At 44.0% G+C, this 24877-nt stretch overlaps 1 protein-coding gene across 2 annotated transcripts in view; it reads left to right on the top strand.

Moving 5' to 3' along the window:
* Positions 1-24877, top strand: part of agap3 (ArfGAP with GTPase domain, ankyrin repeat and PH domain 3) — a 655804-nt gene that overhangs the window by 459417 nt on the left and 171510 nt on the right. For both annotated transcript variants that reach the window (XM_072569614.1, XM_072569615.1), the window contains exon 10: positions 6746-6850. In XM_072569614.1, coding sequence (XP_072425715.1) covers positions 6746-6850 — 105 coding nt within the window. The remainder of the gene's footprint in view (positions 1-6745; positions 6851-24877) is intronic.

Below are 24877 nucleotides of genomic sequence, written 5' to 3'. Positions count from 1 at the left end.
ATAGCTCAAATCCTCCAACCCTGGCAACATCCTTAAAAGTTTTTCTGAACCCTTTCAAGTTTCACAACACCCTTCCAATTGGAAGGAGTCCAGAATTCCATGCAATATTCCAAAAGTGGCCTAACCAATGTCCTGTACAGCCACAACATGACCTCTCAACTGCTATACTCAATGTTCTGACCAAAAAAGGAAAGCATACCAAACGCCTTCTTCACTATCCTATCTACCTAAGACTCTACTTTCAAGGAGCTATGAACCTGCACTCCAAGGTCACTTTGTTCAGCAACACTCCCCAGGACCTTACCTTTAAGTGTATAAGTCCTGCTAAGATTCGCTTTCCCAAAATGCAGCACCTCGCATATATCTAAATTAAACTCGCATCTGCCACTCCTCAGTCCATTGGCCCATCTGATCAAAAAGCCGTTGTAATCGGAGGTAACCTTCTTCACTGTCCACTACTCCTCCAATTTTGGTGTCAGCTGCAAACTTACTAACTATACCTCCTATGTTGATATCCAAATCATTTATATAAATGATGAAAAGTCATATCTTCAGGGTTCTCATATCACCTCAGCTCCCTCACTCACAGTGATTCTGAGTCCTGAAATATTGATCTTACTTCTGTAAGTCAATATATTCCCCCTCCCTGCCAGGTGGGAGGGTTGTAGAATTGAGAAGCTCAACTGTCCAGCTGATCTTAGTTTTTCCCTTTGCTTTTCATGTTGTGAAATGTAGTCTAAAGCCTTTGGCATCAAAGACAGAGAATGGTCCAAACGTCAGCTATCAGATCTCGCGATGGGAGAACACTTTGGTGACAGTGACCTTAACTGCCTCACATTTACCATAGCCATGGAGAGGAAAGGAGCAGTTGCTATTGAGTGCTCAGTGCTCAGTATTACTGAGTCTTTATAAAGCTCGGGTTAGGCCCCATTTAGAATACTGCATCCAGTTTTGGGCCCCACACCTCAGGAAGGTCATACTGGTACTGGAGCATGTCCAGCGGAGATTCACACGGATAATCCCTGGAATGGAAGGCCTAACATACGATGAACACCTGAGGATCTTGGGATTGTATTCATTAGAGTTCAGAAGGTTGATGGGAGATCTAATAGAAACTTAGAAGTTAATGCATGGCTTAGAAAGGGTGGAAGCTGGGAATTTGTTTCTGTCAGGCAGGGACACTAGGATACATGGGCACAGCCTTGGAATTAGAGAGTGTCAATTTGGAACAGAAATGAGGAAACATTTCTTCAGCCAGGGAATGGTAGGATTCTGGAATTCATTTCCACGGAGCGCAGTGGAGGCTGGAAAGTTAAACGTCTTCAAGGCAGAGATTGATAAATTCTTAATCTCGCAAGGAATTAAGGGCTATGCAGAGAGTGCAGGTAAGTGGTGTTGAAAGTGGACCCGATGGGCTGAATGGCCTTATTTCCACTCCTATGTGTTATGGTCTTATAGTTACCATGGGAAGACATTTAATTAGGTAAAAGAAAATTATGACGCTATCAGACAGGAGTTGGGAAGTACAGACTGGGAGCAGTTGTTCCACAGAAAGGGCACAGCAGACATGTGGAGACTATTTAAGGAGCAGTTGTTGCGAGTGATGCACAAATTAATTCCTCTGTGACAGGCAAGAAGAGGTAAGATTAAGGAGCCTTGGATGATGAGAACAGAGGAACTTCTCGCCAAAAGGAAGAAAGCAGCTTACATAAGGTGGAGAAAGCAAGGATCAAGCACAGCTTTAGAGGATTACAGACTTGCTAAGAAGGAGCTCAGAAATGGACTGAGGAGAGGGGGCATGAGAAAGGCCTGGCAGGAAGGATTAAGGAGAACCCAAAGGCGTTTTACTCATATGTGAAGAATAAGAGAATGATCAGGGAGAAGGTAGGTCCAATCAGGGATAGCGGAGGGAACTTGTGCATGGAGTCTGAGCAGATAGGGGAAGCCCTAAATGAGTTTTTTGCTTCGGTTTTCAATGAGAAAAGGGACCTTGTAGTGAATGAGAACTTTGAGGAGCTGGGAACATGCTTGACTAGATCAAGATTGAGGAAGTTGATATGCTGGAAATTTTGGCAAACATTAAGATTGATAAGTCCCCAGAGCCAGACCAGATTTATCCTAGTTTTCTCAGGGAAGCGAGAAAGGAGCTTGCTAAGCCGCTGGTGGTCAGCAAGGTTTTGGAAAGAATTCTGAGGGATAGGATGTATGACTATTTGGAAAAGCATAGCATGATTAAAGGCAGTCAGCATGGCTATGTGAATGGCAGGTCATGCCTCACAAAACTTATTGAGTTCTTTGAGGAGGTGACAAGACAGGTCGACGACGTCGAGCAGTGGATGTGGTGTATGTAGACTTCAGCAAGGGATTTGATAAGGTTCTTCATGGTAGGCTCATTCATAAAGTCAGGAGATATGGGATAGAGGGAGATTTTGCTATCTGCATTCAAAATTGGTTGGCTGACAGAAGACAGAGTGGTTGTAGATGGAAAGTATTCTGCCTGGAGTTCAGTGTTGAGTGGAGTCCCGCAGGACTCTGTTCTTGTGCCTCTGCTCTTTGTTGTTTTTATAAATGACTTGGATGAGGAGGTAAAGGGGTAGGTTAGTAAGTTTGCCGATGAGGTTGGAGGTGCCGTTGACAGTATTGCTGGCTGTTGCAGGCTGCAGCACGACACAGACAGGATGCAGAGCTGGGCTGAGAAATGGCCGATGGAGTTCAACCTGGATAAATGAGAAGTGATGCATTTTGGAAGGTCAAACTCAAATGCTGAATATAGGATTAAAGAAAAGATTCTTGGCATTATGGAGGAATAGAGGGATCTTGGTGTTCAAAGTTGCCAGCCAAGTGGATAGGGTTGTTAAGAAAGCATATGGTGTTTTGGCTTTCATTAACAGGGAGGTCGAGTTTAAGAGCCACGAAGTTTTGCTACAGCTCTATAAGTCCACACTTGGAATATTGTGTCCAGTTCTGGTCACCCTATTATAGGAAAGATGCACAGGCTTTGGAGAGGGTGCAAAGAAGGTTTACCAGGATGCTGCCTGGACTGGAGGGCTTATGAGGAGAGATTGACTGAGCTCGGACTTTTCTCTCTGGAGGAAGAGAGGTAACCTGATTGAGGTATACAAGATAATGAGAGGCATGGATAGAGTGGATAGCCAGAGACTTTGCCCCAGGGCAGAATTGACTGGGACAAGAGGTCATAGTTTTAAGATGTTAGGAAGAAGGTACAGAGAGGAGATGTCAGAGGTAGGTTCTTTATGCAGAGAGTTGTGAATGCATGGAATGCGTTGCCAGTGGTTGTGGTGGAAATAGAGTCATTAAGCAACTGCTGGACATGCACATGTACAGCAGTGAATTGAGGGCTGCGTAGGTTAGGTTATTTTAGTTTAGATTAGGATTAATCCTCGGCACAACATCGTGGGCCGAAGGGCCTGTTCTGTGCTGTACTTTTCTATGTTCTGTGATTCCAGTCTACAAAAGATCTATTCTTGATCATTCGTAAAGTACTGGAAGGTGGGATGAGCAGTACTGTCAATAACACCGGCTCAGCAAAAACCTGGAACCAGTTAGTGTTCCACCAAGGCCATTAAGCTCCTGGGCTAATTACAGCCTTGGTTCAAACATGGACAAAAGAGCTGAACTCCAGAGATGAAGTGAGAGTGACAACCCTTGACATCAAGACTGCATTCAACTGAATGTGGCATCAAAAAGCCCTGGCAAAACTGGAATCAGTGGGTATCAGGGGTAAACTCTCCACAGATTGGAGTCATACCTAGCACAAGGGACATGTTTGTGGTTGTTTCATTTTAGCTCCAGGACATCTCTGCAGAAGTTCCTCCAGCCAGGTGGACTAGTCCCAAACGTCTTCAGCTGCTTTATCAATAGCATGCCTCTATTATGCAACAATTCAAGCAGGCAGCTCAGTACTCCCCTCGTGAGAGAAACTAGGGATGGGCAAGATTATGCTGGCCCAGCTAACAACCCACACGTGCCATGAATGAAAACAGAAAAAGGATCATAAGTGGGAATGTTCGCTGATGATTGCACAATGTTCAGCACCTTTCATGAGTCCTCAGATATTGAAACAGACCATGTCCAAATGCAACAAGATCTGGATTTTATCTGGGTTTGGGCTGGAAAATAGCAAGTCATACAAGTGCAAGGCAGTTACCATGCCCAGTAAAGACAATCTGACCACCACACCTTGACATCTATTGGGGTTGCCATTGACCAGAAACTCAACTGGAGTCACCATATAAACACAATGGCTACACATGCAGGTCAGAGGCTAGGAATCCTGCAGTGAGTAACTCATCTCCTGACTCCCCAAAGCCTGTCCCACCATCTACAAGGCACAAGTCAGGAGTACGATGGAATACTCCACACTTACCCCGATGAACGTAGATCCAACAACTCTCAAGAAGCTTGACATCATCCAGGATAAAGCAGCCCACTCGATTGGCACCATATCCACAAGCATCCACTCCATCCATCTCCAATGCTCAGTAGCAGCAGTGTGTACCATCTACAAGATGCACTGCAGAAATTCGTCAAAGCTCCTCAGACAGCACCTTCCAAACCCATGATGACTTCCATCCAGAAGTACTATCAGTGACCATTGCCTTTGGAGTATCCGGTGCCTCCAACTGTTTCTTGATATCATGTGGACTGAATTGAATTGGCTGAAGACTGGTGTCTGTGATGCTGAGGACCAATGGAGGAGACCAAGGGAGATCATCTACTTGGCACCTCTGTGTGAAGATTTCTGTGACTGCTTCAGCCTTATCTTTTACACTGATGTGTTGTGTTCTTCCGTCATTAAAGGTAGGGATACTTATAGACTCTCCTTCTCCAGTGAGTTATTTAATTGTCCACCACTATTCATGACTGAAAGTGGCAAAACTGCAGAGATTAGATCTGGTTCATTGGTTGTGGGATCACTTAGCTCTGTCTATCACTTGTTGCTTATGCTGTTTGGCAAGCAAGTGATGCTGTTTGGTAACTTCACCAGGTTGATATCTCATTTTTCGGTATGCTCCTGGCATGCCATCCTACACTCTCCATTGAACCCGGGTTGATCCCCTGGCTTGATGGTAATGGTTGAGTGGGGGATATGCCAGGCCATGAAGTGACAGATTGTGCTGGACTACAATTCTGCTGCTGTTGATGGCCGACAGCGCTTCATGGATACCCAGTGTTGAGCTGCTAGATGTGTTGAAAGTCTGTCCCATTTGGCACGGTGATCATGCTACACAAAACGATGGATGTTACTCTCAATGTGAAGGCAGGTCTTCGTCTCCGCACAGGCTATGCTGTGGTCGCTCTGTCCTATATTGACATGGACAGAAGCATCTGCAGCTGGCAGATTGGTGAGGATAACATCAAGTATGTTTTTCTTTTGCCACCTGTCACAGACCCAGTCGAGCAGCGATTTGATTTGATTAGATTTATTTATTTATCATCACATGTATTTAGTTACAAAATACACTGAAAGGTGTTGTATAGCATTGCCAGTCTCAAGCGCCATCCTAAAACAATACTAAACCAAAACAAGATAAACCAAAACATAGACTATAAAGGCAGAAAAATAAAGAATAACAAAAATGTTATTACAGTCTATACAGTCCTCGATGATGACCCTTGTTGCTAGGCACATGTCCCCTTCACTGCATTGCTGCCACTCTTCAGTACCATGCCATCTCCATTGTGCCCTTGCCACTATGGTGGTGGTGATATTCGTGTATGGGATATTGTCTGTAAGATATGATTCTGAGAGTATGACTGTGTCAAACTGTTGATTGACTAATGTGTGAGGCAGCTCTCCCAATTTTGGCACTAGCCCCAGATGTAAATAAGGAGTACTTTGTAGGGTTGAGCTTGTCATTATCATTTCTGGAATCTCGGCCAGTGCCAGGTTATTTGCCCTGTTATATTCCTTTTTTGAGATTTTTCAGTGATTTAATAAAATAGAGTGTCTTGCTCGGCTATTTCAGAGAGCAGTTCAGAGTCCTTTTCATTCCTGGAAGTCTGGAGTTAGATGTTGCCAATGTGGCAGTATGGTGAGGATGGCAGACTTCCTTCCAAGAATCGATGGAAGTTCAGTAATTCACAATGGTTTCATAGTTTTGTAGTTTCAGCTATTTTTTTCATTTTAAATTTCACATCTGCCATGATGGGATTTGAGCTGTGTTGCCAGAGCATTACCTAAATCTCTGGGTTCCCTAGTGCAGCAACAATACCACTGACCCTTCACCTCCACCACATTTCTGTTTGTGTGATTCTGTTACACAAATTGGCTGGTGCACGTCCCTCCATGCCTGTAGCTTGATAAAGTGTTTTCATTAATTAGTAGTAGTAGTGAGCCATGGTGTTCATCTGCACTGTTATTGAGTTCCCCTGTCCCAAAGACTTTGTACTGCTATCATTGCTGGTATTGACTCACACTGTTCCTCTTGTCATAGATCACTGATAGTAGTTGACAATGCAGTTAAACTCTGTACAGATATCAGCGTTTGAAACATTAGACTGTTTTGATAGCTGCAAAACCCATTCCTCGCTGAATGAAAGAATAAACCTCAGCAAACGCTACCACAGCCTTGGGCAATGCTCTGCTGTAATCATGTGATTCATGTATCTGTCATGAAAATTCAGCCAAGCCCCGAAAGTCTGTTGGTGTACCCCTTTAGAATATGAAGTTTCCTCTTCCTGTTGGAAGATGTAGTTCTGACTTTGTGTTTTTGTACTTTAGGGGATTCTCTTGAAGAGGAGTGGGAAGTCACTGAACAAAGAATGGAAGAAGAAGTATGTGACACTTTGTGATAATGGTGTTTTGACCTACCATCCCAGTTTACATGTAAGTATTTGATTTCAGCTTATTAAATATGTGACCACATTCTTGAACTGACAATGAATGCTCTGCATAAAAGCACTTATTTTTGTTTGAATATAACTAATGGGGTCAGTAATGGGGAATCAGTGGATGTGGTTTACATGGACTTTCAGAAGGTTTTTGATAAAGACTTGCATAAGAGTTTGGCAACTACAATTAAAGCACATGAGATTTGGGGTCTTGCACTGATGTGGAGAGAGAGAAGTGGTTAGCAGACAGGAAACGAAGAGTAGGAATAAACAGGTCTTTTCCCAAATGACAGGAAGTGACTAATGAGGCACTACAGTGAACAATGCCTGACCCCAGCTGTTCACAATTTAAATGATTTGGATATGCAAAGTAAAAGTAATATCTCCAAGTTTGCAGAAGACGTGAAGCAGGGTGGGAGGGTGAGCTCTGAGGATGTAGCACACATTCACACTCTGTCTCTCTCTCTCATGCACACACACACAAAAAGTCTGTGGGGTAAATTTGCATTTGCGGAATTATAATTGCAGATGCATTCTATTTTTCTCAAAATGCGCACAATCTGCAGGCAGTCAATGTAATATTTTATAAATTCATACTTTGGAAATGGAGCCAGTCTAACCTCACACCTTTAGTGCATTGTCTGAGCTGAAATGTCACCTTTTTTTAATAAAACCTTAAGTTATCTCGTGAATGTGACTTAAAAGAAGTTCTGGGATTTACATATTAATGAACCGAAACCTGTAGCCCATTCTAAAAGAAGAAAGACTTAACAGCAATCTGGGTTTGTTCAATATATCATTTCAGTTGCCTGATACTGTAATCTTTTGCTATAAATTCTGTGTTGATTTTTTTTATTATTCATTTGTGGGCCTTGAGAGTCACTGGCTGGCCAGCATTGATAGTTCTTGAGAAGGTGGTGGTGAGCTGCCTTCTTGAATCGCTGCAGTCCATGTGCTGTTGGTTGACCCACAATGCCGATAGGGAGGGAATTCCAGGATTTTGACCCAACAGCTGTGAAGGAACTGCATTATATTTCCAACTTAGGGTGATGAGTGCCTTGGAGGGGAATTTGCAGTGTGTGGTGTTCCCAAGTACCTGCTGCCCCTGTCCTTCTAGGTGGAAGTGGTCCTGGGTTTGGAAGCTGCTGTCTAAAGACCTTTGTTGAATTGCTGCAGTGCATCTTGTAGATAATACACACTGCTGCTACTGAGCGCCGGTGGTGGAGAGATTGAATGTTTGTAGATGTGGTGCAATAAGCAGGTTGCTTTGTCCTGGATGGTGTCACACTTCTTGAGTGTTGCTGGAGCTGCCCCCATCCAGGCAAGTGGGGAGTATTCCATCACACTCCTGACTTGTACCTTGTAGATGGTGGACAGGCTTTGGGGTGTCAGGAGGTGAGTAACTCACCGCACTGTCCCTAATCTCTGACCTGCTCTTGTAGCCACTGTGTTAATGTGGTGAGTCCAGTTAAGTTTCTGGTCAATGATAACCCCATGGATGCTGGTAGTGGGGCATTCAGTGATGTTAATACTGTTGAATGTCAAGGGGCGGTGGTTAGAATGTCTTTTATTGGTGATGGTCATTGTCTGTCATTTGTGTGGTGCGAATGTTGCTTGCCATTTGTCAACCCAAGTCTGGATATTGTCCGGATCTTGTTGCATTTGAGCACGGATTGCTTCAGTGTCTAAGGAATCATGATTGTGCCGAACACTCTGCAATCATCGGCGAACATCTCCACTTCTGACTCTAGGATGGAGGAAAGGCCATTGATGAAGCAGCTAAAGATTGTTGGGCCTAGGACATGACCCTGAGGGTCTCCTGCAGAGATGTCGGGTAGTTGCCAGTGTTGTAACTGTACTGAAACAGCTTGACTAGGGGAGCAGCAAGTTCTGAAGCACACGTCTTCAGTACTATTGCGGGAACGTTATCAGGGCCTATTGCTTTTGCAGTATCCAGTGCCTCCAGCCATTCCTTGATATCACGTGGAGTGAATCGAATTGTTTGGAGACTGTATCTGTGATGCGGGGGATCACTGGAGGAGCCCGAGATGGATCATCCACTTGGCATTTCTGACTGAAGGTTACTGCAAATATTTCAGCCTTATCTTTTGCACTGATGTGCTGGGCTCCTCCATCATTGAGGATGGGGATATTTGTAGAGTCTTCTCCTCCATTGAGTTGTTGAATTATCCACCACCATTCATGACTGGATGTGGAAGGACTGTAGAGCTTAGATCTGATCCTTTGGTTGTGGGATCGTTTAGCTCTATCACTTGCTGTTTATGCCATTTGGCAAGTAGTCCTATTTGGTGTCTTCACTAGGTTGACACCTCATTTTTAGATCTGCCTGGTGCTGCTCTTGGCATGCCCTTCTGCACTCTCCATTGAACCAGGGTTGATCCCCTGACTTGATGGTAGTGGTTGAATGGGGGATATGCTGGGCCATGAGGTTACAGATTGTGCTGGTTCTGTTGATGGTCCACAGTGCATCGTGGACACCCAGTGTTTAGCTGCTAGATCGGTTCAAGGTCTGTCCCATTTAGCACAGTAATAGTGCCACACAACACGGTGGAGGTACTTCTCAATGTGAAGGCGAGACTTTGTCTCCACAAGGACAGTGAGGTGGTCACTTTTACCGATACTGTCATGGACACATGCTTCTGCAGCCGGAAGATTAGAAAGGATGAGGTCAAGAGTGTTTTTTCCACTTGTTGATACTTTTACCACCTGCTGCAGACCCAGTCGGACCGTTATATCCTTTAGGATCTGACCAGCTCGATCAGTAATGCTGCTGCCGAGCCACTCTTGGTGGTGAACATTGAAATCTCCCACCCAGAATCCATTTTGTGCTCTTCCCACCCCCTGTGCTTCATCCAAGTGTTGTTTAATATGGAGGATACTGATTCATCAGCCGAAGGAGGACGGTACGTGGTAACCAGTAAGAGGTTTCCTTGCTCATGTTTAACCTGAAACCATGAGACCTCATGGAGTCCGGAGTCAATGTGAAGGACTCCCAGGGAAACTCTCTCCCAGCTGTATCCCACTGTGCCACCACCTCTGCTGGGTCTGTCCTGCCGGTGGAACAGGACTTATCTTAGGATGGTAATGGTCGTGTCTGGCGTGTTATCTGTAAGGTATGATTCCATAAGAATGACTATGTTGGGCTGTTGCTTGACTAGTCTGTGAGACAGCTCTCCCAATTTCGGCTGTAGCCCCCAGATGTTTGTGAGGAGGACTTTGCACGGTTGTTTGTGCTTTTGCCATTGACTTTTTTCGGTTCCAAGGTCAATGCCAGGTGGTTCTTGCAGTTTCGTTTCTTTGTTGTGACTTTTTAGTGATCCTGTTCCATAGCTCCCTGATGAAGAAGCATGGCTACGAAAGCTAGTGCTTCCAGATAAATCTGTTGGATTATAACCTGGTGTTATGTGATTTTTAACTTTGGAAAAAGTGAGGACTGCAGATGCTGGAAATCAGAATCTAGATTAGAGTGGTGCTGGAAAAGCACAGCAGGTCAGGCAGCATCCGAGGAGCAGGAAAATCGACGTTTTGAGCAAAAGCCCTTCATTCCTGATGAAGGGCTTTTGCCCTAAACATCGATTTTCCTGCTGCTCGGATGCTGCCTCACCTGCTGTGCTTTTCCAGCACCACTCTAATCTAGTCTCTGATTGTTAACTTTGTCCATCTCAGTCCAACACCGGCTCCTCCATATCATAGCCATACCGAGGAACAGGAGTAGTTAGAAGAGACTTTGACACTGACTCTGATCTCCAGCATCTGCAGTCCTCACTTTCTCCACTGGAATAGGCTATTCAACCTCTTGAGCGTGTTACATCGTTCAATGAGATCATGGCTGATAATTGGCCTAACGGCATGTATCTGCCTTTTAATACCGTTGCTTAATGAAAGAATTATCTATCTCCAGGTGAAAACTAACAACTAATCCAGCATCAACAGCCCTTTGTGGAAGAGAGTTCCAAACCTCTTCCACCGTTTGTGTGTAAAAGTGTTTCCTAACATCACTCCTGAATGGTCTGGCCTTAACATTTAGACAATGTCCCTTAATTCTAGAATCTCTAATCAATGGGAAAAGTTTACTTTTATCTACCCTGTCATTTTCTGTTAATTATCTTGAAAACGTCAATCCAATCATCCCTTAACCTCCTTAATTCTAGAGAAAACAGTCCTTATATATGTGATCTTTCTTTGTAACTTAACTCCTGAAGACCAGGTATATTTCTTGTCAATCTAATTTTTGCTCCCTCCAAGGCCAGTATATCTTCCCAAAGGTGTGTTGCTCAGAACTGCTCACTGTTCTCCAATTAGCACCTAATCATGATTTTGTATTTTATATAGCTGCTGTATAACTTCTGTATCCCTATACTCCTGTCTTCTAGTTTTAAAATCCAGCATTTCATTGGTTTCCTTGATTATTTTCTGCACCTGTTGGTGGCATTTTGAATTGATTTGACTTGATTTGTTATTGTCATGTACCGAGATGCAGTGAAAAGTATTGTTTTGCCTGCTATCCAGGCAAATAATACCTTCCGTAAAAACATTAGGGGTAATAGAACAGAATGCAGAATATAGTGTTGCAGCTACAGAGAAAATGCAGGGAAAGATCAACTCTAACATATGAGAGGTTGTTTACAAGATTGATAACAGCAGGGAAGAAGCGGCTCTTGAATCTGTTGACATGTGTTTAAATGCTTCTGTATCTGCCTGATAGAAGAGGGTAGAAGAAAGTATAACTGGGGTGGGAGGCATGCAAAAAAGCACCTGGACTTCCAAGTCTCTTTGAACATCCACTGTGTTTAACTTCATACCATCTACAAAATACACTGATCTATGCTTTCAGTCCAAAATGATGGATAACCTCACACTGGCTTCCATTGAACTCCATCTGTCAGAGTTTTGCTCATTCATCTAGTCTAAGTCTCTTTGTAATTTTATACTATGTTTTTGGTGTCTACAATGTCGCCTAACTTTGTGACATCAACAAATTGGATATATGACTTTCTGTGCCATTATACAATCATTAACAAATAATGTCAATAATTGAGGCCCTAACACAGATCAGTGTGGGACAGCACTGGTCACATGCTGCCAGTTTGAGTACCTACCCATTATCCCTACTTTCTGTTGCCTATCACTCAAACAATTTCCCAGCCATGTCAACCCTGAAGTCTTTATAAACAGCATCCATAGACATTCCTCTGTCCATTTCCATAGCGACTCTTCAAAAGATTCTGTGATGTTAGTCAAGCATGACCTACCTGTCATGAATTCATGGTTCTCTTCCTGATTAAGTGAATCAATGTGTTCAGTTAGTACATCCTTAATTATAGACTCCAACAATTTCTCTGCCATAGATGTTTGGTTAACTGGTCTGTAATTCCCTGGTTTTCCTCTTCCACCCTTCTTAAAAAGCAGAGGGATATGTGCAATTTTCCAATCCATAGGGATGACTTTTGAATGTAGGGAACTCTGAAAGATTATAGTTAGGACGTTGACAATGTGCTCCCATACTTCCTTTAACATGGAAACTGTCTAAACCCTGGGAATTTATTACTCATTAATTCCAGTAATTTCCTCATTATTGATGTTTAACGTATGTTAATTTCATTCAGTCTTTGTCCCCGATCCATTATTAATTTACTTGCGACTTCTGGCAAGCTATTTTGCATTTCTACTGTAAATATTGAGGCAAGGTAATTATTCAGTATGTCTGCCTTTTCCCCATTGTTATTGACAGGATCCCCAATTTCAGTCTTTAGTAGGCCAACATTGCTCCTCAGCAACCACTTTTCCTTTATGTAACTATAACATGCCTTCTTACTGAATTTGATGTCCGTGGTATGTTTCCTTTCATAATCCCTTTTAGTAGCTCTTATAATCTCTTAGTGGTCCTTTTCCTGGTCTTTCTATCTTTCCCATTCAGCAGGATCTGTGTTGTTTTTGCAATTTTCTAAGCTGTTCCTGTTAGTTTTGTGATTTCTGCTGTCACTGACTACTTTTTTCATATCCCTTCTCAGGGGTATGAACATAGTGGCTACAAGTGCAGGTCAGAGACTAGGAATAATTCATTTCCTGACTCCCCAAAGCCTGTCCATCATCTAAGGCACAAGTCAAGAGTGTGATGGAATACTGCAGGGATGAGTGCATCCCCTATAACACTCAAGAAGCCTGACACCATCCAGGACAATGCAGCGTGCTTGATTGGCACCACATCTACAAACATTCACTCCCTCCACCACCGATGCTCAGTAGCTGCAGTGTGTATAATGTACAAGAGATTCTCAAAGACCCTTGGACAGCACCTTCCAAACTTATGACCACTTCCATCTCGAAGGACAAGGGCAGCAAATACATGGGAACACCATCCCCTGCAAGTTCCCCTCCAAGCCACTCACCATCCTGACTTGGAAATACATCACCATTCTGTCATTATTGCTGGGTCAATATCCTGGAAGTCCCCCCTTGAGAGCATTATGGGTTTACCTACATCACATGGGCTGCAGTGGTTCAAGAAGGCAACTCACCACTATACCCTCAATGGGCAATTAAGGATGGTGTCATAAATGGTGGACCAATCAGCAATACCCACATCCTAGGAATGAATATTTTAAGAAAAGGCCACAGATGGAGTGGTGTACACAGTTATCGTCACCAGGCTTTAAGAAGGTTGTTGCAGCTCTCAGTGGGGTATAGAGGGCATTTCACCAGAATTGATCCAGGGATAATTGAACTTAGTTACATGGTTCAGTTAAAAAAGCTGATGTTTTTTACTTTCGTACCAAGGAGATCTGGTCAAGATCTACAAGATTATGATCAGTCTTGAAAAAGTAGACAAAGGAAAGCTGTTCCTGTCAGCTGGTGGTAAATGATCTAGGGGTCACAGATTGAAGGTTTTGGACAGGACACGGGGTGGGGTGGAAGGGGATTGTGGGGGAAATTTGAGGACACAGTAGCACTGTGCTGCTGGCTGCCTATGAGGGTGAAGATGATCTATGATTTGACAGAGATTGAACAGGCTTAATGGCTACAAATATGTAGGGCTGCGGGAATTGAAGGAGAAATGAAACTGTCTTGACTGCTCCGTGTAAGGTTGACATGGACTTGATGGGCTGAAAGGCCTCCCACTGTGCAGTAACGACTTGATGATTCTGGGAGAGAGTTAATTATCCAAGATTATTGCTATACTTGGTGAAGTAGGACTCACAGCGAGAAAAATAATTGCATTAAAGTTTAAAATACAATTTACAAATCATTTATTAATTTCTGTCATAATGACCAGCTGACTGCACCTAACAATTGTACAAATGTGATGATTGTCTATTCGGCTTCACAGTAAAACTCTCGTTCTGAATTAGTAAGCTCTGGATTCAAGTCCAACACTAGGACCAGTGGAGAGTGTTCCCATTGATTCCAGTGTTGCGCAGGCCTCTTGATGCCACCGTTGGTCAAACGTAGCCGAGATGTCAAGGCTGTTAGTCTTACCTCCCCTCTGGAATTCAGCTCTCCTGCCAATGTTTGAACCAAGGCTGGAATGAGATCAGGAACTGAGTAGCACCGGCAAAACCCAAACTGGGTGTCACTGAGCAGGAGCGGGTGCTGCTTGATAGCACTGTCGATGATAGTTTCCATTACTTTACTGATGGTCAAGAGGAAATTGATGGGATAGTAATTGGCCAGATTGACCATTCAAAATATATGTTTTCAACAAGGAGATAGATTTTGCTAGTATGGCTAAAGGGATCAAGTGTATCGGGGAAACTGGGATTAGGTCATTGAGCTAGATCAGCCATGATTATATTGAATGGTGGATCAGGTTTGATGGGCTGAATGGCCTACTCCTGCTCCTAGCTTCTATGTCTGTGTGTTTGGATTAGTCCTGTTTTTTGTGCATAGAACCTAACTGGGCAATTTTCCACAATGTCGGGTAGATGGCAATATTATAGCTGGATGGATTACAGCTTGGTCAGGAATGTGACAAGTTCTGGAGAACAAAAGCCTTCTGGTACTTCATTTCACTTTCTGATGGCATCAGACATTCTTTGTGTCCTGTGTATTAAGTAAGTGTGATACTCTGCATATCAACTGCTGTCCAGGTCATTGTCACTGTGATGTGTGTCTGATCTCAACATCACTTGAGGGGGGTGGGGAGTGGTATCTCTGTCTCTTTGATCTCAGTCTCCCTTCAGTGCAAGTGTGTCTGAGCTCAGCATCACTCCCGGATGTGTGTGAGTGTGTGAGAGAGAGAGATCTCAGTGTCACTCTGGTGTGGAATAAAGAATCTACTGATGACAGTGAAACCATTATAGATTGTCAGAAAAACCCATCTGGCTCACAAATGTCTTTTATGTGACTCCAGACCCACAGCGATGTAGCTGACTCTCAGCTACCTTCTGAACTGGCCAAGCAAGCCACTCAGTTCTATCAATCAATACAAATTCTCAGCAAAGACATTAAATCAATGAACTGTCATATATAGAATTAGGGACATAGGTTTAAGGTGAGGGGGGAAGGTTTAAAGGAGATGTGTGAGGAAATTGTTTTAGATGCCTGGGATGTTTTAGAGGCATTTAGACAGACACATGAACAGTGTGATATGGACCAAATGCAGACAGATGGGATTAGTTTGGGTTGGTATCATGGTTGGCACAGGAATAGTGGGCTAAAGAGCCTGTCCCTGTGCTGTTCCACTGTACAGTGTGAACAACCTTTGAAGAGAGACTGGATCAGGTAGGACCATATGCACTGGAGTTTAGAAGATTGGGGTGGCGGGGGATGGTTTATTATGGACCTACAAATTTCTAGCAGTACTAGACAGGGAAAATATAAGAAGGATGGTCCCTATAACCAGGGAGACCAGGCCCAGGGGGTCACAGTCTAGGGATATAGGTTGGGCCTTTTAGGACTGAGTTGAGGAGAAATATCTTCACCCAGAGTGTGGGGAGCCTGTGGAATTCTCTGTCACAGAAAGTGGTTGTGCCCAAAATATTGAATGTTTTCAAGAAGGAGTTAGATACAGTTCCTAGGGCTGTGGGGATCGCAGGGTATGGGGGAGAAAGCAGGAACAGGGGAATGCGTTGGATGATCACCATCAGCATATCGACTGGCAGAGCAGGCTCAAAGGGCCGAATAGCCTACTCCTGCACCTATTTTCTTTACTTCCATGGGTCACTCTGTGTTTAACGTGGGTGAGCTCAGTGGCAGTCTGTTTTAAAAGTCTTGTTTAGATCCATGGACTCTGCAGTGTGCATTGCTATGTTGGTGCCAGCTGTTTGTATTCTTTGCTTCTTTGTCCAACAGAGCCCTCTTCTCTCCCAGTCATGTAACATGTAATTTGTAATCAGTCACTCCTTTCTTTACTCCTTTATTTATTTTGTCCTGCATTATCCAGGATGTCCAGTCTATAATCTTTGAATTGTCCATGTACTGCCCCTGGGTTGCTCTGAGTTCATCACTGTTCAGACCATGAGGCTGTTTTATTTTGAATCTCCTGGCTGGGTACTGAAGTTGGAGTACTTGCCTGTTCTAAGTGCTGTGTCTCCATATGACTGCATCATTTTCATGTATCTAAATGTGCTGTTGAGGTTATAAAAACAGCATTAAATCCTCATGGTCATTAGCAGTGGTTCTACAGAAATAGAAATTAATAGACAATAAATTATTATTTTATATTTTATTGCATGCATGATGAGCTTCCTAATACTTTTTGAATTACTTAAAACAAATGATTTATTGCAGTGTTCTGGCCACTCAAAGACAAGTCAGTGCTGAAAAATCCTTCAGATGAGGAATGCGATATTTTGTTGTGAAGTGTTGCACTTGAATGTTGATCCAGTAAACTGTTGCAGTAGCCAGTGCAGTGTGAGGACTCTGGTCAGAATTGCTTAGCAATCTTCTTCCTGATCACTGTCAAGTGATCCCTGGGTTAGAGAGAGAAGGTGGGGGGGGGGGGGGAAATCAGCCATGGTTCCTGTTCCTGATCACTGTCCGGTGATCCCCTTATTTTTGAGACAGAGAGAGATAGAGGGAAACCAGCTGTTGAACTCATACCATTCAAGGCTATGGACCTAGTCAGCAAAGCAAGACTAGGGTAATTTACTGTACGCTTAGTAGTTCAGATTCTATGGGCTGAAGGGCCTTTTCCATCCTATATGATTCTGCAGTTCATGTTTACTCAATCACACCTGTTATCCACCCTTTCTTACTAACTCCCTTGCTTGTTCCCTCTACATCTCACACCCACCCTGTCTTCTTTTCCAGGCCTCTTCCTCTCGCCCCGCCTTCCTCTCTCACTCACTCATGTTCTTTTCCAACCTCCCTCATCCATTCAGCCCCCTTCACCTGTCCATTCTCCTGCAGTCCCTTCCTCTCAGACACACCCACACCCCCCCACACACATATTCAGCCCCCACACCCATACACACAGACCTACACACGCATCCCACACACGTTGACCCACCAACACAATCACACCCATAGCCCCATACACTGACACCACTCAAGCACACCCCCCCCCAACTTTGTCTCTCTCATACACACACACACACACACACACACACACACAAGTAACAGCCCTTGACATCAAGGCAATATTTGACTGAGTGTGGCATCAGGGAATCCTAGCAAAAGAATCAATGGGTAACCATTGATCCATCAGTTATCTCAGCTCCAGGTCATTTCTACAGGAGTTCCTCAAGGTAGTGTCCTAGGCTCAACCATCTTCAACTACTTCATCCATCATAAGATCAGAAGTGTGGACGTTCACAGATGTTTGCACCATTCACGACCCTTCAGGTAGTGAAGGAGTCCACGTTCAAATGCAACAGGATCTGGATAATATCTAGGCTTGGGCTGACAAGTGGCAAGTAACATTAATGTCACACAAATGCCAGACAATGACCATCTCCATTAAGGTACAATCTAACCATTGTCCCTTGGCATTCAATGTATTACCATCACTGAATCCCTATCAACCTCCTTGGGGCTACCATTGTCCAGAAACTCAAACTGACGTGCTTTATAAACACAAAGGCTACAAAAGCAGATGAGAGGCAAGGAATCCTGAGGCAAGTAATTCACTTCCCGATTACTTAAAGCCTGTCCACCATCTACAAGACACAAGTCAGGAATGTGATGGAATCCTGCCCTCTTGGCTGGATGGGTCCAGCTCCAACAACACTCAAGAAACTTAACACCATCTAGGACAAAGCAGCCTACTTGATTGGCACTGCAACCACAGGCATCCACTTCCTCCACCACAGACTCTCAGTGGCAGCAGTGTGTACCATCTACAAGATACACCACAGGAATTCATCAAAGATCCTCAGACAGCTTCTTCCAAACCCACAACTACTTCCATCTGGAAGGACAAAGCAGATACAGGGGAACATCACACCCTGCAAGTTCCCCTCCACGTCAGGTCGGTGGCTCAGTGGTTAACGCTGCTGCCTCACAGAACCAGGGACATGGGTTCGATTCCAGCCTCTGGCGACTGTCTGTGTGGAATTTGCAAATTCTCCCCATGTTTGCGTGGGTTTCCTCTGGGGGCTCCGGTTTCTTCCCACAATCCAAACATGTGCAAGTTAGATGAATTGACCATGCTAAATTGCCAATAGTGTTCAGAGATGTGTGGGTTAGGTGCATTAGTCAGAGGTAAATGTAAAGTAATAGGGTAAGGGAATGGGTCTGGGTGGGTTACTCTTCAGAGGGTCGGTGTGGACTTGTTGGGCCAAAGAAGGGCCTGTTTCCATGCTGGAGGGATTCTGTGAAGTCACTCACTATCCTGACTTGGAAATGTATCCCCATTCTCTCACTGTCACTGGCTCAAAATTGTGGAACTCCTTCCCTGTGGGCATTATGGGTCAACATGGACTGCAGCAGTTCAGGAAGGTAGCTCACCACCACCTTCTCAAAGGCCAACTAGGGATGGGCAATAAATGCGAGGCCAAACAGTGATGCTTACATGTGGTGAGTGATTAGAAACATTCTCTCACCCACAAACCCACCCTGCCACACACACACCCAACCAAGTAACATTCACGTTACACCCTCAAAAATACCCTCAGCCACACGAAACAAACACACACCTATCTACCCACACACTTTCTTTTTTAACTTCAAAAAATATACTTTATTCATTCAATATTTTTATATACATACATAGTCACTAAAGCGGTTGTACATTAGCCTATGAAAAAACAAACAAACACTGGAGTTCGACTGTATCTAACAACCAAAGCAAAGGCATTTCTTGCTTGTACAAGACAATGTTTACAAATTTTTGAGGTACCGGTGAGGCCCGATAACTGAATGGACCCCCACTTAACTTCAGTAGAAAGATCTTAGACAGTGGTCTTTCCCCACTGGGTCTTGGCAGCAGTTGCCCCAAACTTTAGTGCGTCCCTCAGCACATAGTCCTGGACCTTGGAATGTGCCAGTCTGCAACACTCGATTGAGGTCAGCTCCTTGTTCTGGAAGACCAACAGGTCTCAGGCAGACCAAAGCGTTTCCATGCTGTACATCTCTATTACTCTATGAATTACAGGAAAACCAGAGCATTGGAACTCATTCAAAAGGGCAATAGTGAGAATGCAGGGGCAGCCTGTTTCTGTAAAAGGTGAAAAGAGTCACCAACAAGGCGAGAGAGCCCTGGATGCCAGGAGACGGAGAGGGTTAGATAATAAAACAAATGCATGAGAGGAGTATGGAAAGAGCAGAAAGTTACTTAAAAAGTAATTAGAAGAATGAAAAGAGAATATGAAAAAGCACAGGTGGGTAAGAGTAAGGAAAATGCAAAGATATTTTGTCAATAGATTAGAGGCTAGAGAATAACGAGAGAAAGAGACATTTCAGAAATATTTCGATGAGCGCTTGATTTGATTTTATTTGATTTATTGTCGTCACGTGTACCTAAGTACAGTGAACAGTACACGCAGATCTTAGTAAGCAAGGACACACAGAGCATAGGGTGCTTAGACAGAGTGAGGCGCACAGATTACACTGCACAGGAGGCACACAAAGCCAGATCAACATTAACACGATCAACATTTTTTGAAGTTACAGAGTCCATCAGTCCAGTAATGGCAGGGAAGAAGCTGTTCCTGAACCTGAAATAGCAACGTATGCAAGGCTATGGGCCACGTGTTAGAAAATCAGATTCAAATAGATGGGTGTTTGATGAGCAGTGCCAAAACTGGGCTGAAGGGCCTCTTTCTGTACAGGCCAAATTGTGCAATTCTAAAACACACACAGGCATACACACATGAGGACCCCCTCACATACACTTTCAAAAACACCCATCTGCATTCCCACATGCAGACTGTCACACACCCACACATGCTTAGACTCTGACTCTCTCTCTCAAACACAGACACACACACACACAGACAGGCTGACTCTCTCTTCTCACACAAGACTCTAATGTCACTGTAACTGTGACACTCTGTCTCTATCTCAGGCTGATATACTCTTTCTTGAAACTGCCACCATCCCACTTTTTTTGTAAATTTGCCTCCCTAACTTAGATTAGAGGAAGGGAATATCCCTGAAACGTGAGATTGCTGATGGTTCTAATCAAGTGTAGTTTTGAACAGAGGATTGTGTTTTTGGTGAGATTGTTGACGCGGGGCCACTGGAGGCTGAATTGCTCTCCGACAGCCGAGTAATTCACACGTTCACCTTCTGTTAATTCCTATCTGCAACATCAATTAAATTGTTTGTAGAAACTAATTGAATGTGGCTTAATCACACATCTTAATAGCTTTACACGGTTTGAACTTCCTGTTAATTCGAGTAATAAAATAAAATGAGTGCGCTGGCTGTGTAATTAGCGAGGTGGCTTGTGAAGAAATTAGAGCTTTATGGCTTGTAATAAAGAGAGTGCTGCCGCCTAATTCTGACGGACTCTTGCTGCAATCTGCTGATTCTGAATTTTTCCTTTTAATTTGCACTTGGCTGCCGAGTGTTAATTGTATTTTAAAGGGACAGGCATGCCTTTAGTTTCTCAGTCCCCACCAATGAATTTCCCTCCTCATGGCCCCTCCATTTAAAATGCCCTCCTGAAGTTGCAGCTACCAATCAGGTTTGTCTTTCTGTTCTCAGACCCATCCAGATGGCGCTCACCTTTCTCAAAACAAAAATTGCCAGAGTCAGGATCCTGTTCTCTGCCTCACCACCATGGGATGTGAAGGCACAATTCACACTAAAATCCCAGTGCAGTATTCAGGAAGCGCTGCAATGTTGGAGGGTCATTACTGAGGAAGTGCCGCACTGTCGGAGGGTCAGTGCTGAGGGAGTGCCGCACTGTCGGAGGGTCAGTGCTGAGGGAGTGCCGCACTGTCGGAGGGTCAGTGCTGAGGGAGTGCCGCACTGTCGGAGGGTCAGTGCTGAGGGAGTGCCGCACTGTCGGAGGGTCAGTGCTGAGGGAGTGCCGCACTGTCGGAGGGTCAGTGCTGAGGGAGTGCCGCACTGTCGGAGGGTCAGTGCTGAGGGAGTGCCGCACTGTCGGAGGTCAGTGCTGAAGGAGTGCCGCACTGCCGGAGGGTCAGTGCTGAGGGAGCGTCGTACTGTCGGAGGGTCAGTGCTGAGGGAGTGGGCACTGTCGGAGGGTCAGTGCTGAGGGAGTGCCGCATTGTCATAGAAATTATCAGGAGTAGACCATTTTCTACTTCAAGGCTACTCATCACTCACTATGATCCTATTCCCACTGGGGGAGGACAGTCCTGAGGGACTGCTCAGTGCTGATTAGTAGTTCTGGAGTTAAAGAGGGCTACAGCACAGAAAAAGGCCCTTCAGCCCATTGCATTTTGGCCAGTCAAAAACAACCACCTAACTATTCTAATCCCATTGCATTGTCTTGTATTCCTTGGCATCGCAAATGCACATCTAAATACTTCTTAAATGTTATGAGGGTTTCTATCTCAAAGCAGTGAGTTCCAGATTCCCACCATCCTCTGGTGGAAAAGTTCTCTCACATCCCTCACATCCTGGCACGGTGGAACAGTGGTTAGCACTGTTGCCTCACAGCGCCAGAGACCCAGGTTCAATTCTTGCCTCAGGTGACTCTCTGTGTGGAGTTTGCACATTCTTCCCGTGTCTGCGTGGGTTTCTTCCAGGTGCTCCAGTTTCCTCCCACAATCCAAAAATGTGCAGGTTAGGCGAATTGGTCATGCTAAATTGTCCATAGTGTTGGGTGAAGGCGTAAATGTAGGGGAATGGGTCTGGGTGGGTTGCGCTTCGACAGGTCGTAGTGGACTTTTTGGGCTGAAGGGCCTGTTTCCACGCTGTAAGTAATCTAATCTAATCATCCCCTCTGAACGTGCTGTCCCTTACCTTAAACCTATGCCTCCTGGCCATTGGTCCCTGCACAAAAGGGAAAGGTTTCTTCCTGTTTATGCCCCTTATCGTTTCTACATCTCAATCATGTCCACCTTAGTGTCTGCTCCTCTAAGGAAAACAGTCTGTCCAATCTCACTTCATAACTGAAACTTCCCAGCCCTGAGCAACATCCTGGGAAATTTTCTCTGCCCTCTTGCCAGTGACATCATATTCCTCTTTGAATGGATTCCAGAACAACACACAATGTTCTCACTGTGATATAACCAATATTTTATATAGTTCCAGCATCACCCCCCTGCCCTTGAACTCAGTGCCACAACTAGTAGAGGCAAATATACTATATGTCATTTTAACTATTTCATCTACTGTCATGCTACCTTACATGACTGATGGACATGCTCACAAGGTCCCCCTGATCCTTGGTGCTTCCCAGGGTCCGAACATTCATCATGTATTCCCTTGTCTTGTTTGCTCTGCCCAAGTGCATCATCTCTCACGTATCTAGATTGAAAGCCATTTGAGTGATCAGCCCATCTGATCAACCCATCTATATACTTCTGTAATGCTCCTCACTATTTAATATTTTGCCAATTTTTGTATCATCTGTGAAGTTACTGATCAACCTTCCTACACTGAAGTCTAACTTGGTAATCTAAACCAAAAGGGCCCTAACACTGATCCCTGCAGAATCCACTGGACACAGGCTTCCAGTCACAAAAACACCCTGCGACCATCACCCTCTGTTTCCTGCCACTCAGCCAATTCTAGATCCAATTAGCCAAATTTTCCTTGTCATCCTCTAATTACTGTTTAAATTATTGGAATCATTTCTAAATGATTGGGTAAACTGTCACTTAGAAAGGCATGGAATAATCAGGGACATTCAGCTTGGATTTGTTAATTGAAGATTGTGCCCGATTAACTTGATTGAATTTTTAGAGAAAGATTGATGAGAAGAGTATGATTGCTGTAATCTGCATGGATATCGACAAAATCCCAAATGGCAGATTTTTAAAATAACAGTATAAGCCCATGGGATGCAGGAGAATGTGGTGACCCAGACACAACATTGAATGATTGACAAGCATTTCTGCAAATGAGCAGCTGTTTCCACTGGATTCATTACAAAGTCCCCTACTTGCTGAACTCTATATTAATGTTTTGGTCACAATTATAAGGGAAATGAAAAAGACATTTATGGATGACACAAGACTGTTGGTCACAAGACTGATATCATGCAGGAAAGCTAGTAATTGATGGCTGCTCAGGTGAAGTGATTTGACTAATACTTGGCTATTGGACTATAATGTGGGATAATGTGAGGTTATGCATTTTGGGAGAATAGATAGAGGAGCTGAATATTACTTAAATAGCAAATGACTGCAGAAAATTATGAAACAGAGGGATTTGAGAGTTCTCATTGCCTGAATTTTGTGGTATTTTTGCTGAACTATTAATCCAGGGACAGAGGTAATGTTTTGGGCACCTAGGTTCAAATCCTGCCATGGTAGGTGGCGGAACTTGATATCAATAACAATCTGGAATTGAGAGTCATCATCGATTGTTGGAAAAACCCATCCGGTTCACTAATGTCCTCCAAGGAAGGAAACGGCTGTCCTGACCTGGGCTGGGCCTACATGTAACTCCAGACCCACAGCAATGTGGATACCTCTGAGCTGTCCTTTTGGCAATTAGGGAAGGGCAATAAATGCTGACCCCCCCCATATCCCAGAAATTAATTTGAAAAAAAAATCACAAAAAGTTAGCATCCATTTCAGTGGATAATAAGGAAGACAAATGGAACGTTGGCCTTTATTTCAAAGGGAATGGAGTATAAAAGTCAGGAGGTGTTCCTAAAAGTAGATGAGACACTCGTCTGATCAGCTGGAATACTGTGGATAGTTTTAGGCCCATTCTCTAATGAGGAGAGGTGGGTAGTTTTAGTTGCAGTTTGGAAGAATTAGAGGTGACCTTATTGAAACATACAAGAGTTTTTAGGGCACAAGGCATTGTAGATGTAGAAAGGTTATATTCTCTTAGAATCTAGGACTGGAAGGTATAATCGTGGACTAGGGGGTTGTACAGAGATCATAAGGCGATAAGAAATAGGAGCAGAGCTAGGGCATTGGGCCCAACCAGTCTGTCCTCCCATTCCATCATGGCTGATATGTTTCTCAACGCCATAACCCTTCATCCACTTACTCATCAAGAACTTATCTATCTCTGTTTTAAAAGACATTCAATAAATTGGCCTCCACAACCCTCTGTGGCAATGATTCACCAACCTCTAGCTGAAGAAATGCCTTCTCATCTCAGTTCTAAAGGGTCATCCCTTCACTCTGAGGCTGTGCTGTCGGATCCTAATCTGTCCTACTAGTTGAAACATCTTCTCTACATGCATTCTGTCCAGGCCTGTCCCTATTCTGTAAGTTTTAATACGGTTCTCTTTTCCATCAAGTACAGATTCAGAGTCCTCATTAGACAAGCCCTTCAACCCTGGGATCATTCTTGTAAACCACCTGTAAAACAGTCTGTCCAATCTCACTTCATAACTGAAACTTCCCAGCCCTGGGCAACATCCTGGAAAATTTTCTCAGCCCTCTCGCCAATGACATCACATCCCTCCTTTAATGGATTCCAGATCAACACACAGTGTTCTTACTGTGATATAACA

This window comes from Chiloscyllium punctatum, chromosome 5 (assembly GCF_047496795.1).
Source record: "Chiloscyllium punctatum isolate Juve2018m chromosome 5, sChiPun1.3, whole genome shotgun sequence".
NCBI classification, from domain to species: Eukaryota; Metazoa; Chordata; class Chondrichthyes; order Orectolobiformes; family Hemiscylliidae; genus Chiloscyllium; species Chiloscyllium punctatum.
The sequence above is the reverse complement of the archived record's forward strand: the minus strand, read 5'-3'. Positions and strand labels throughout refer to the sequence as shown.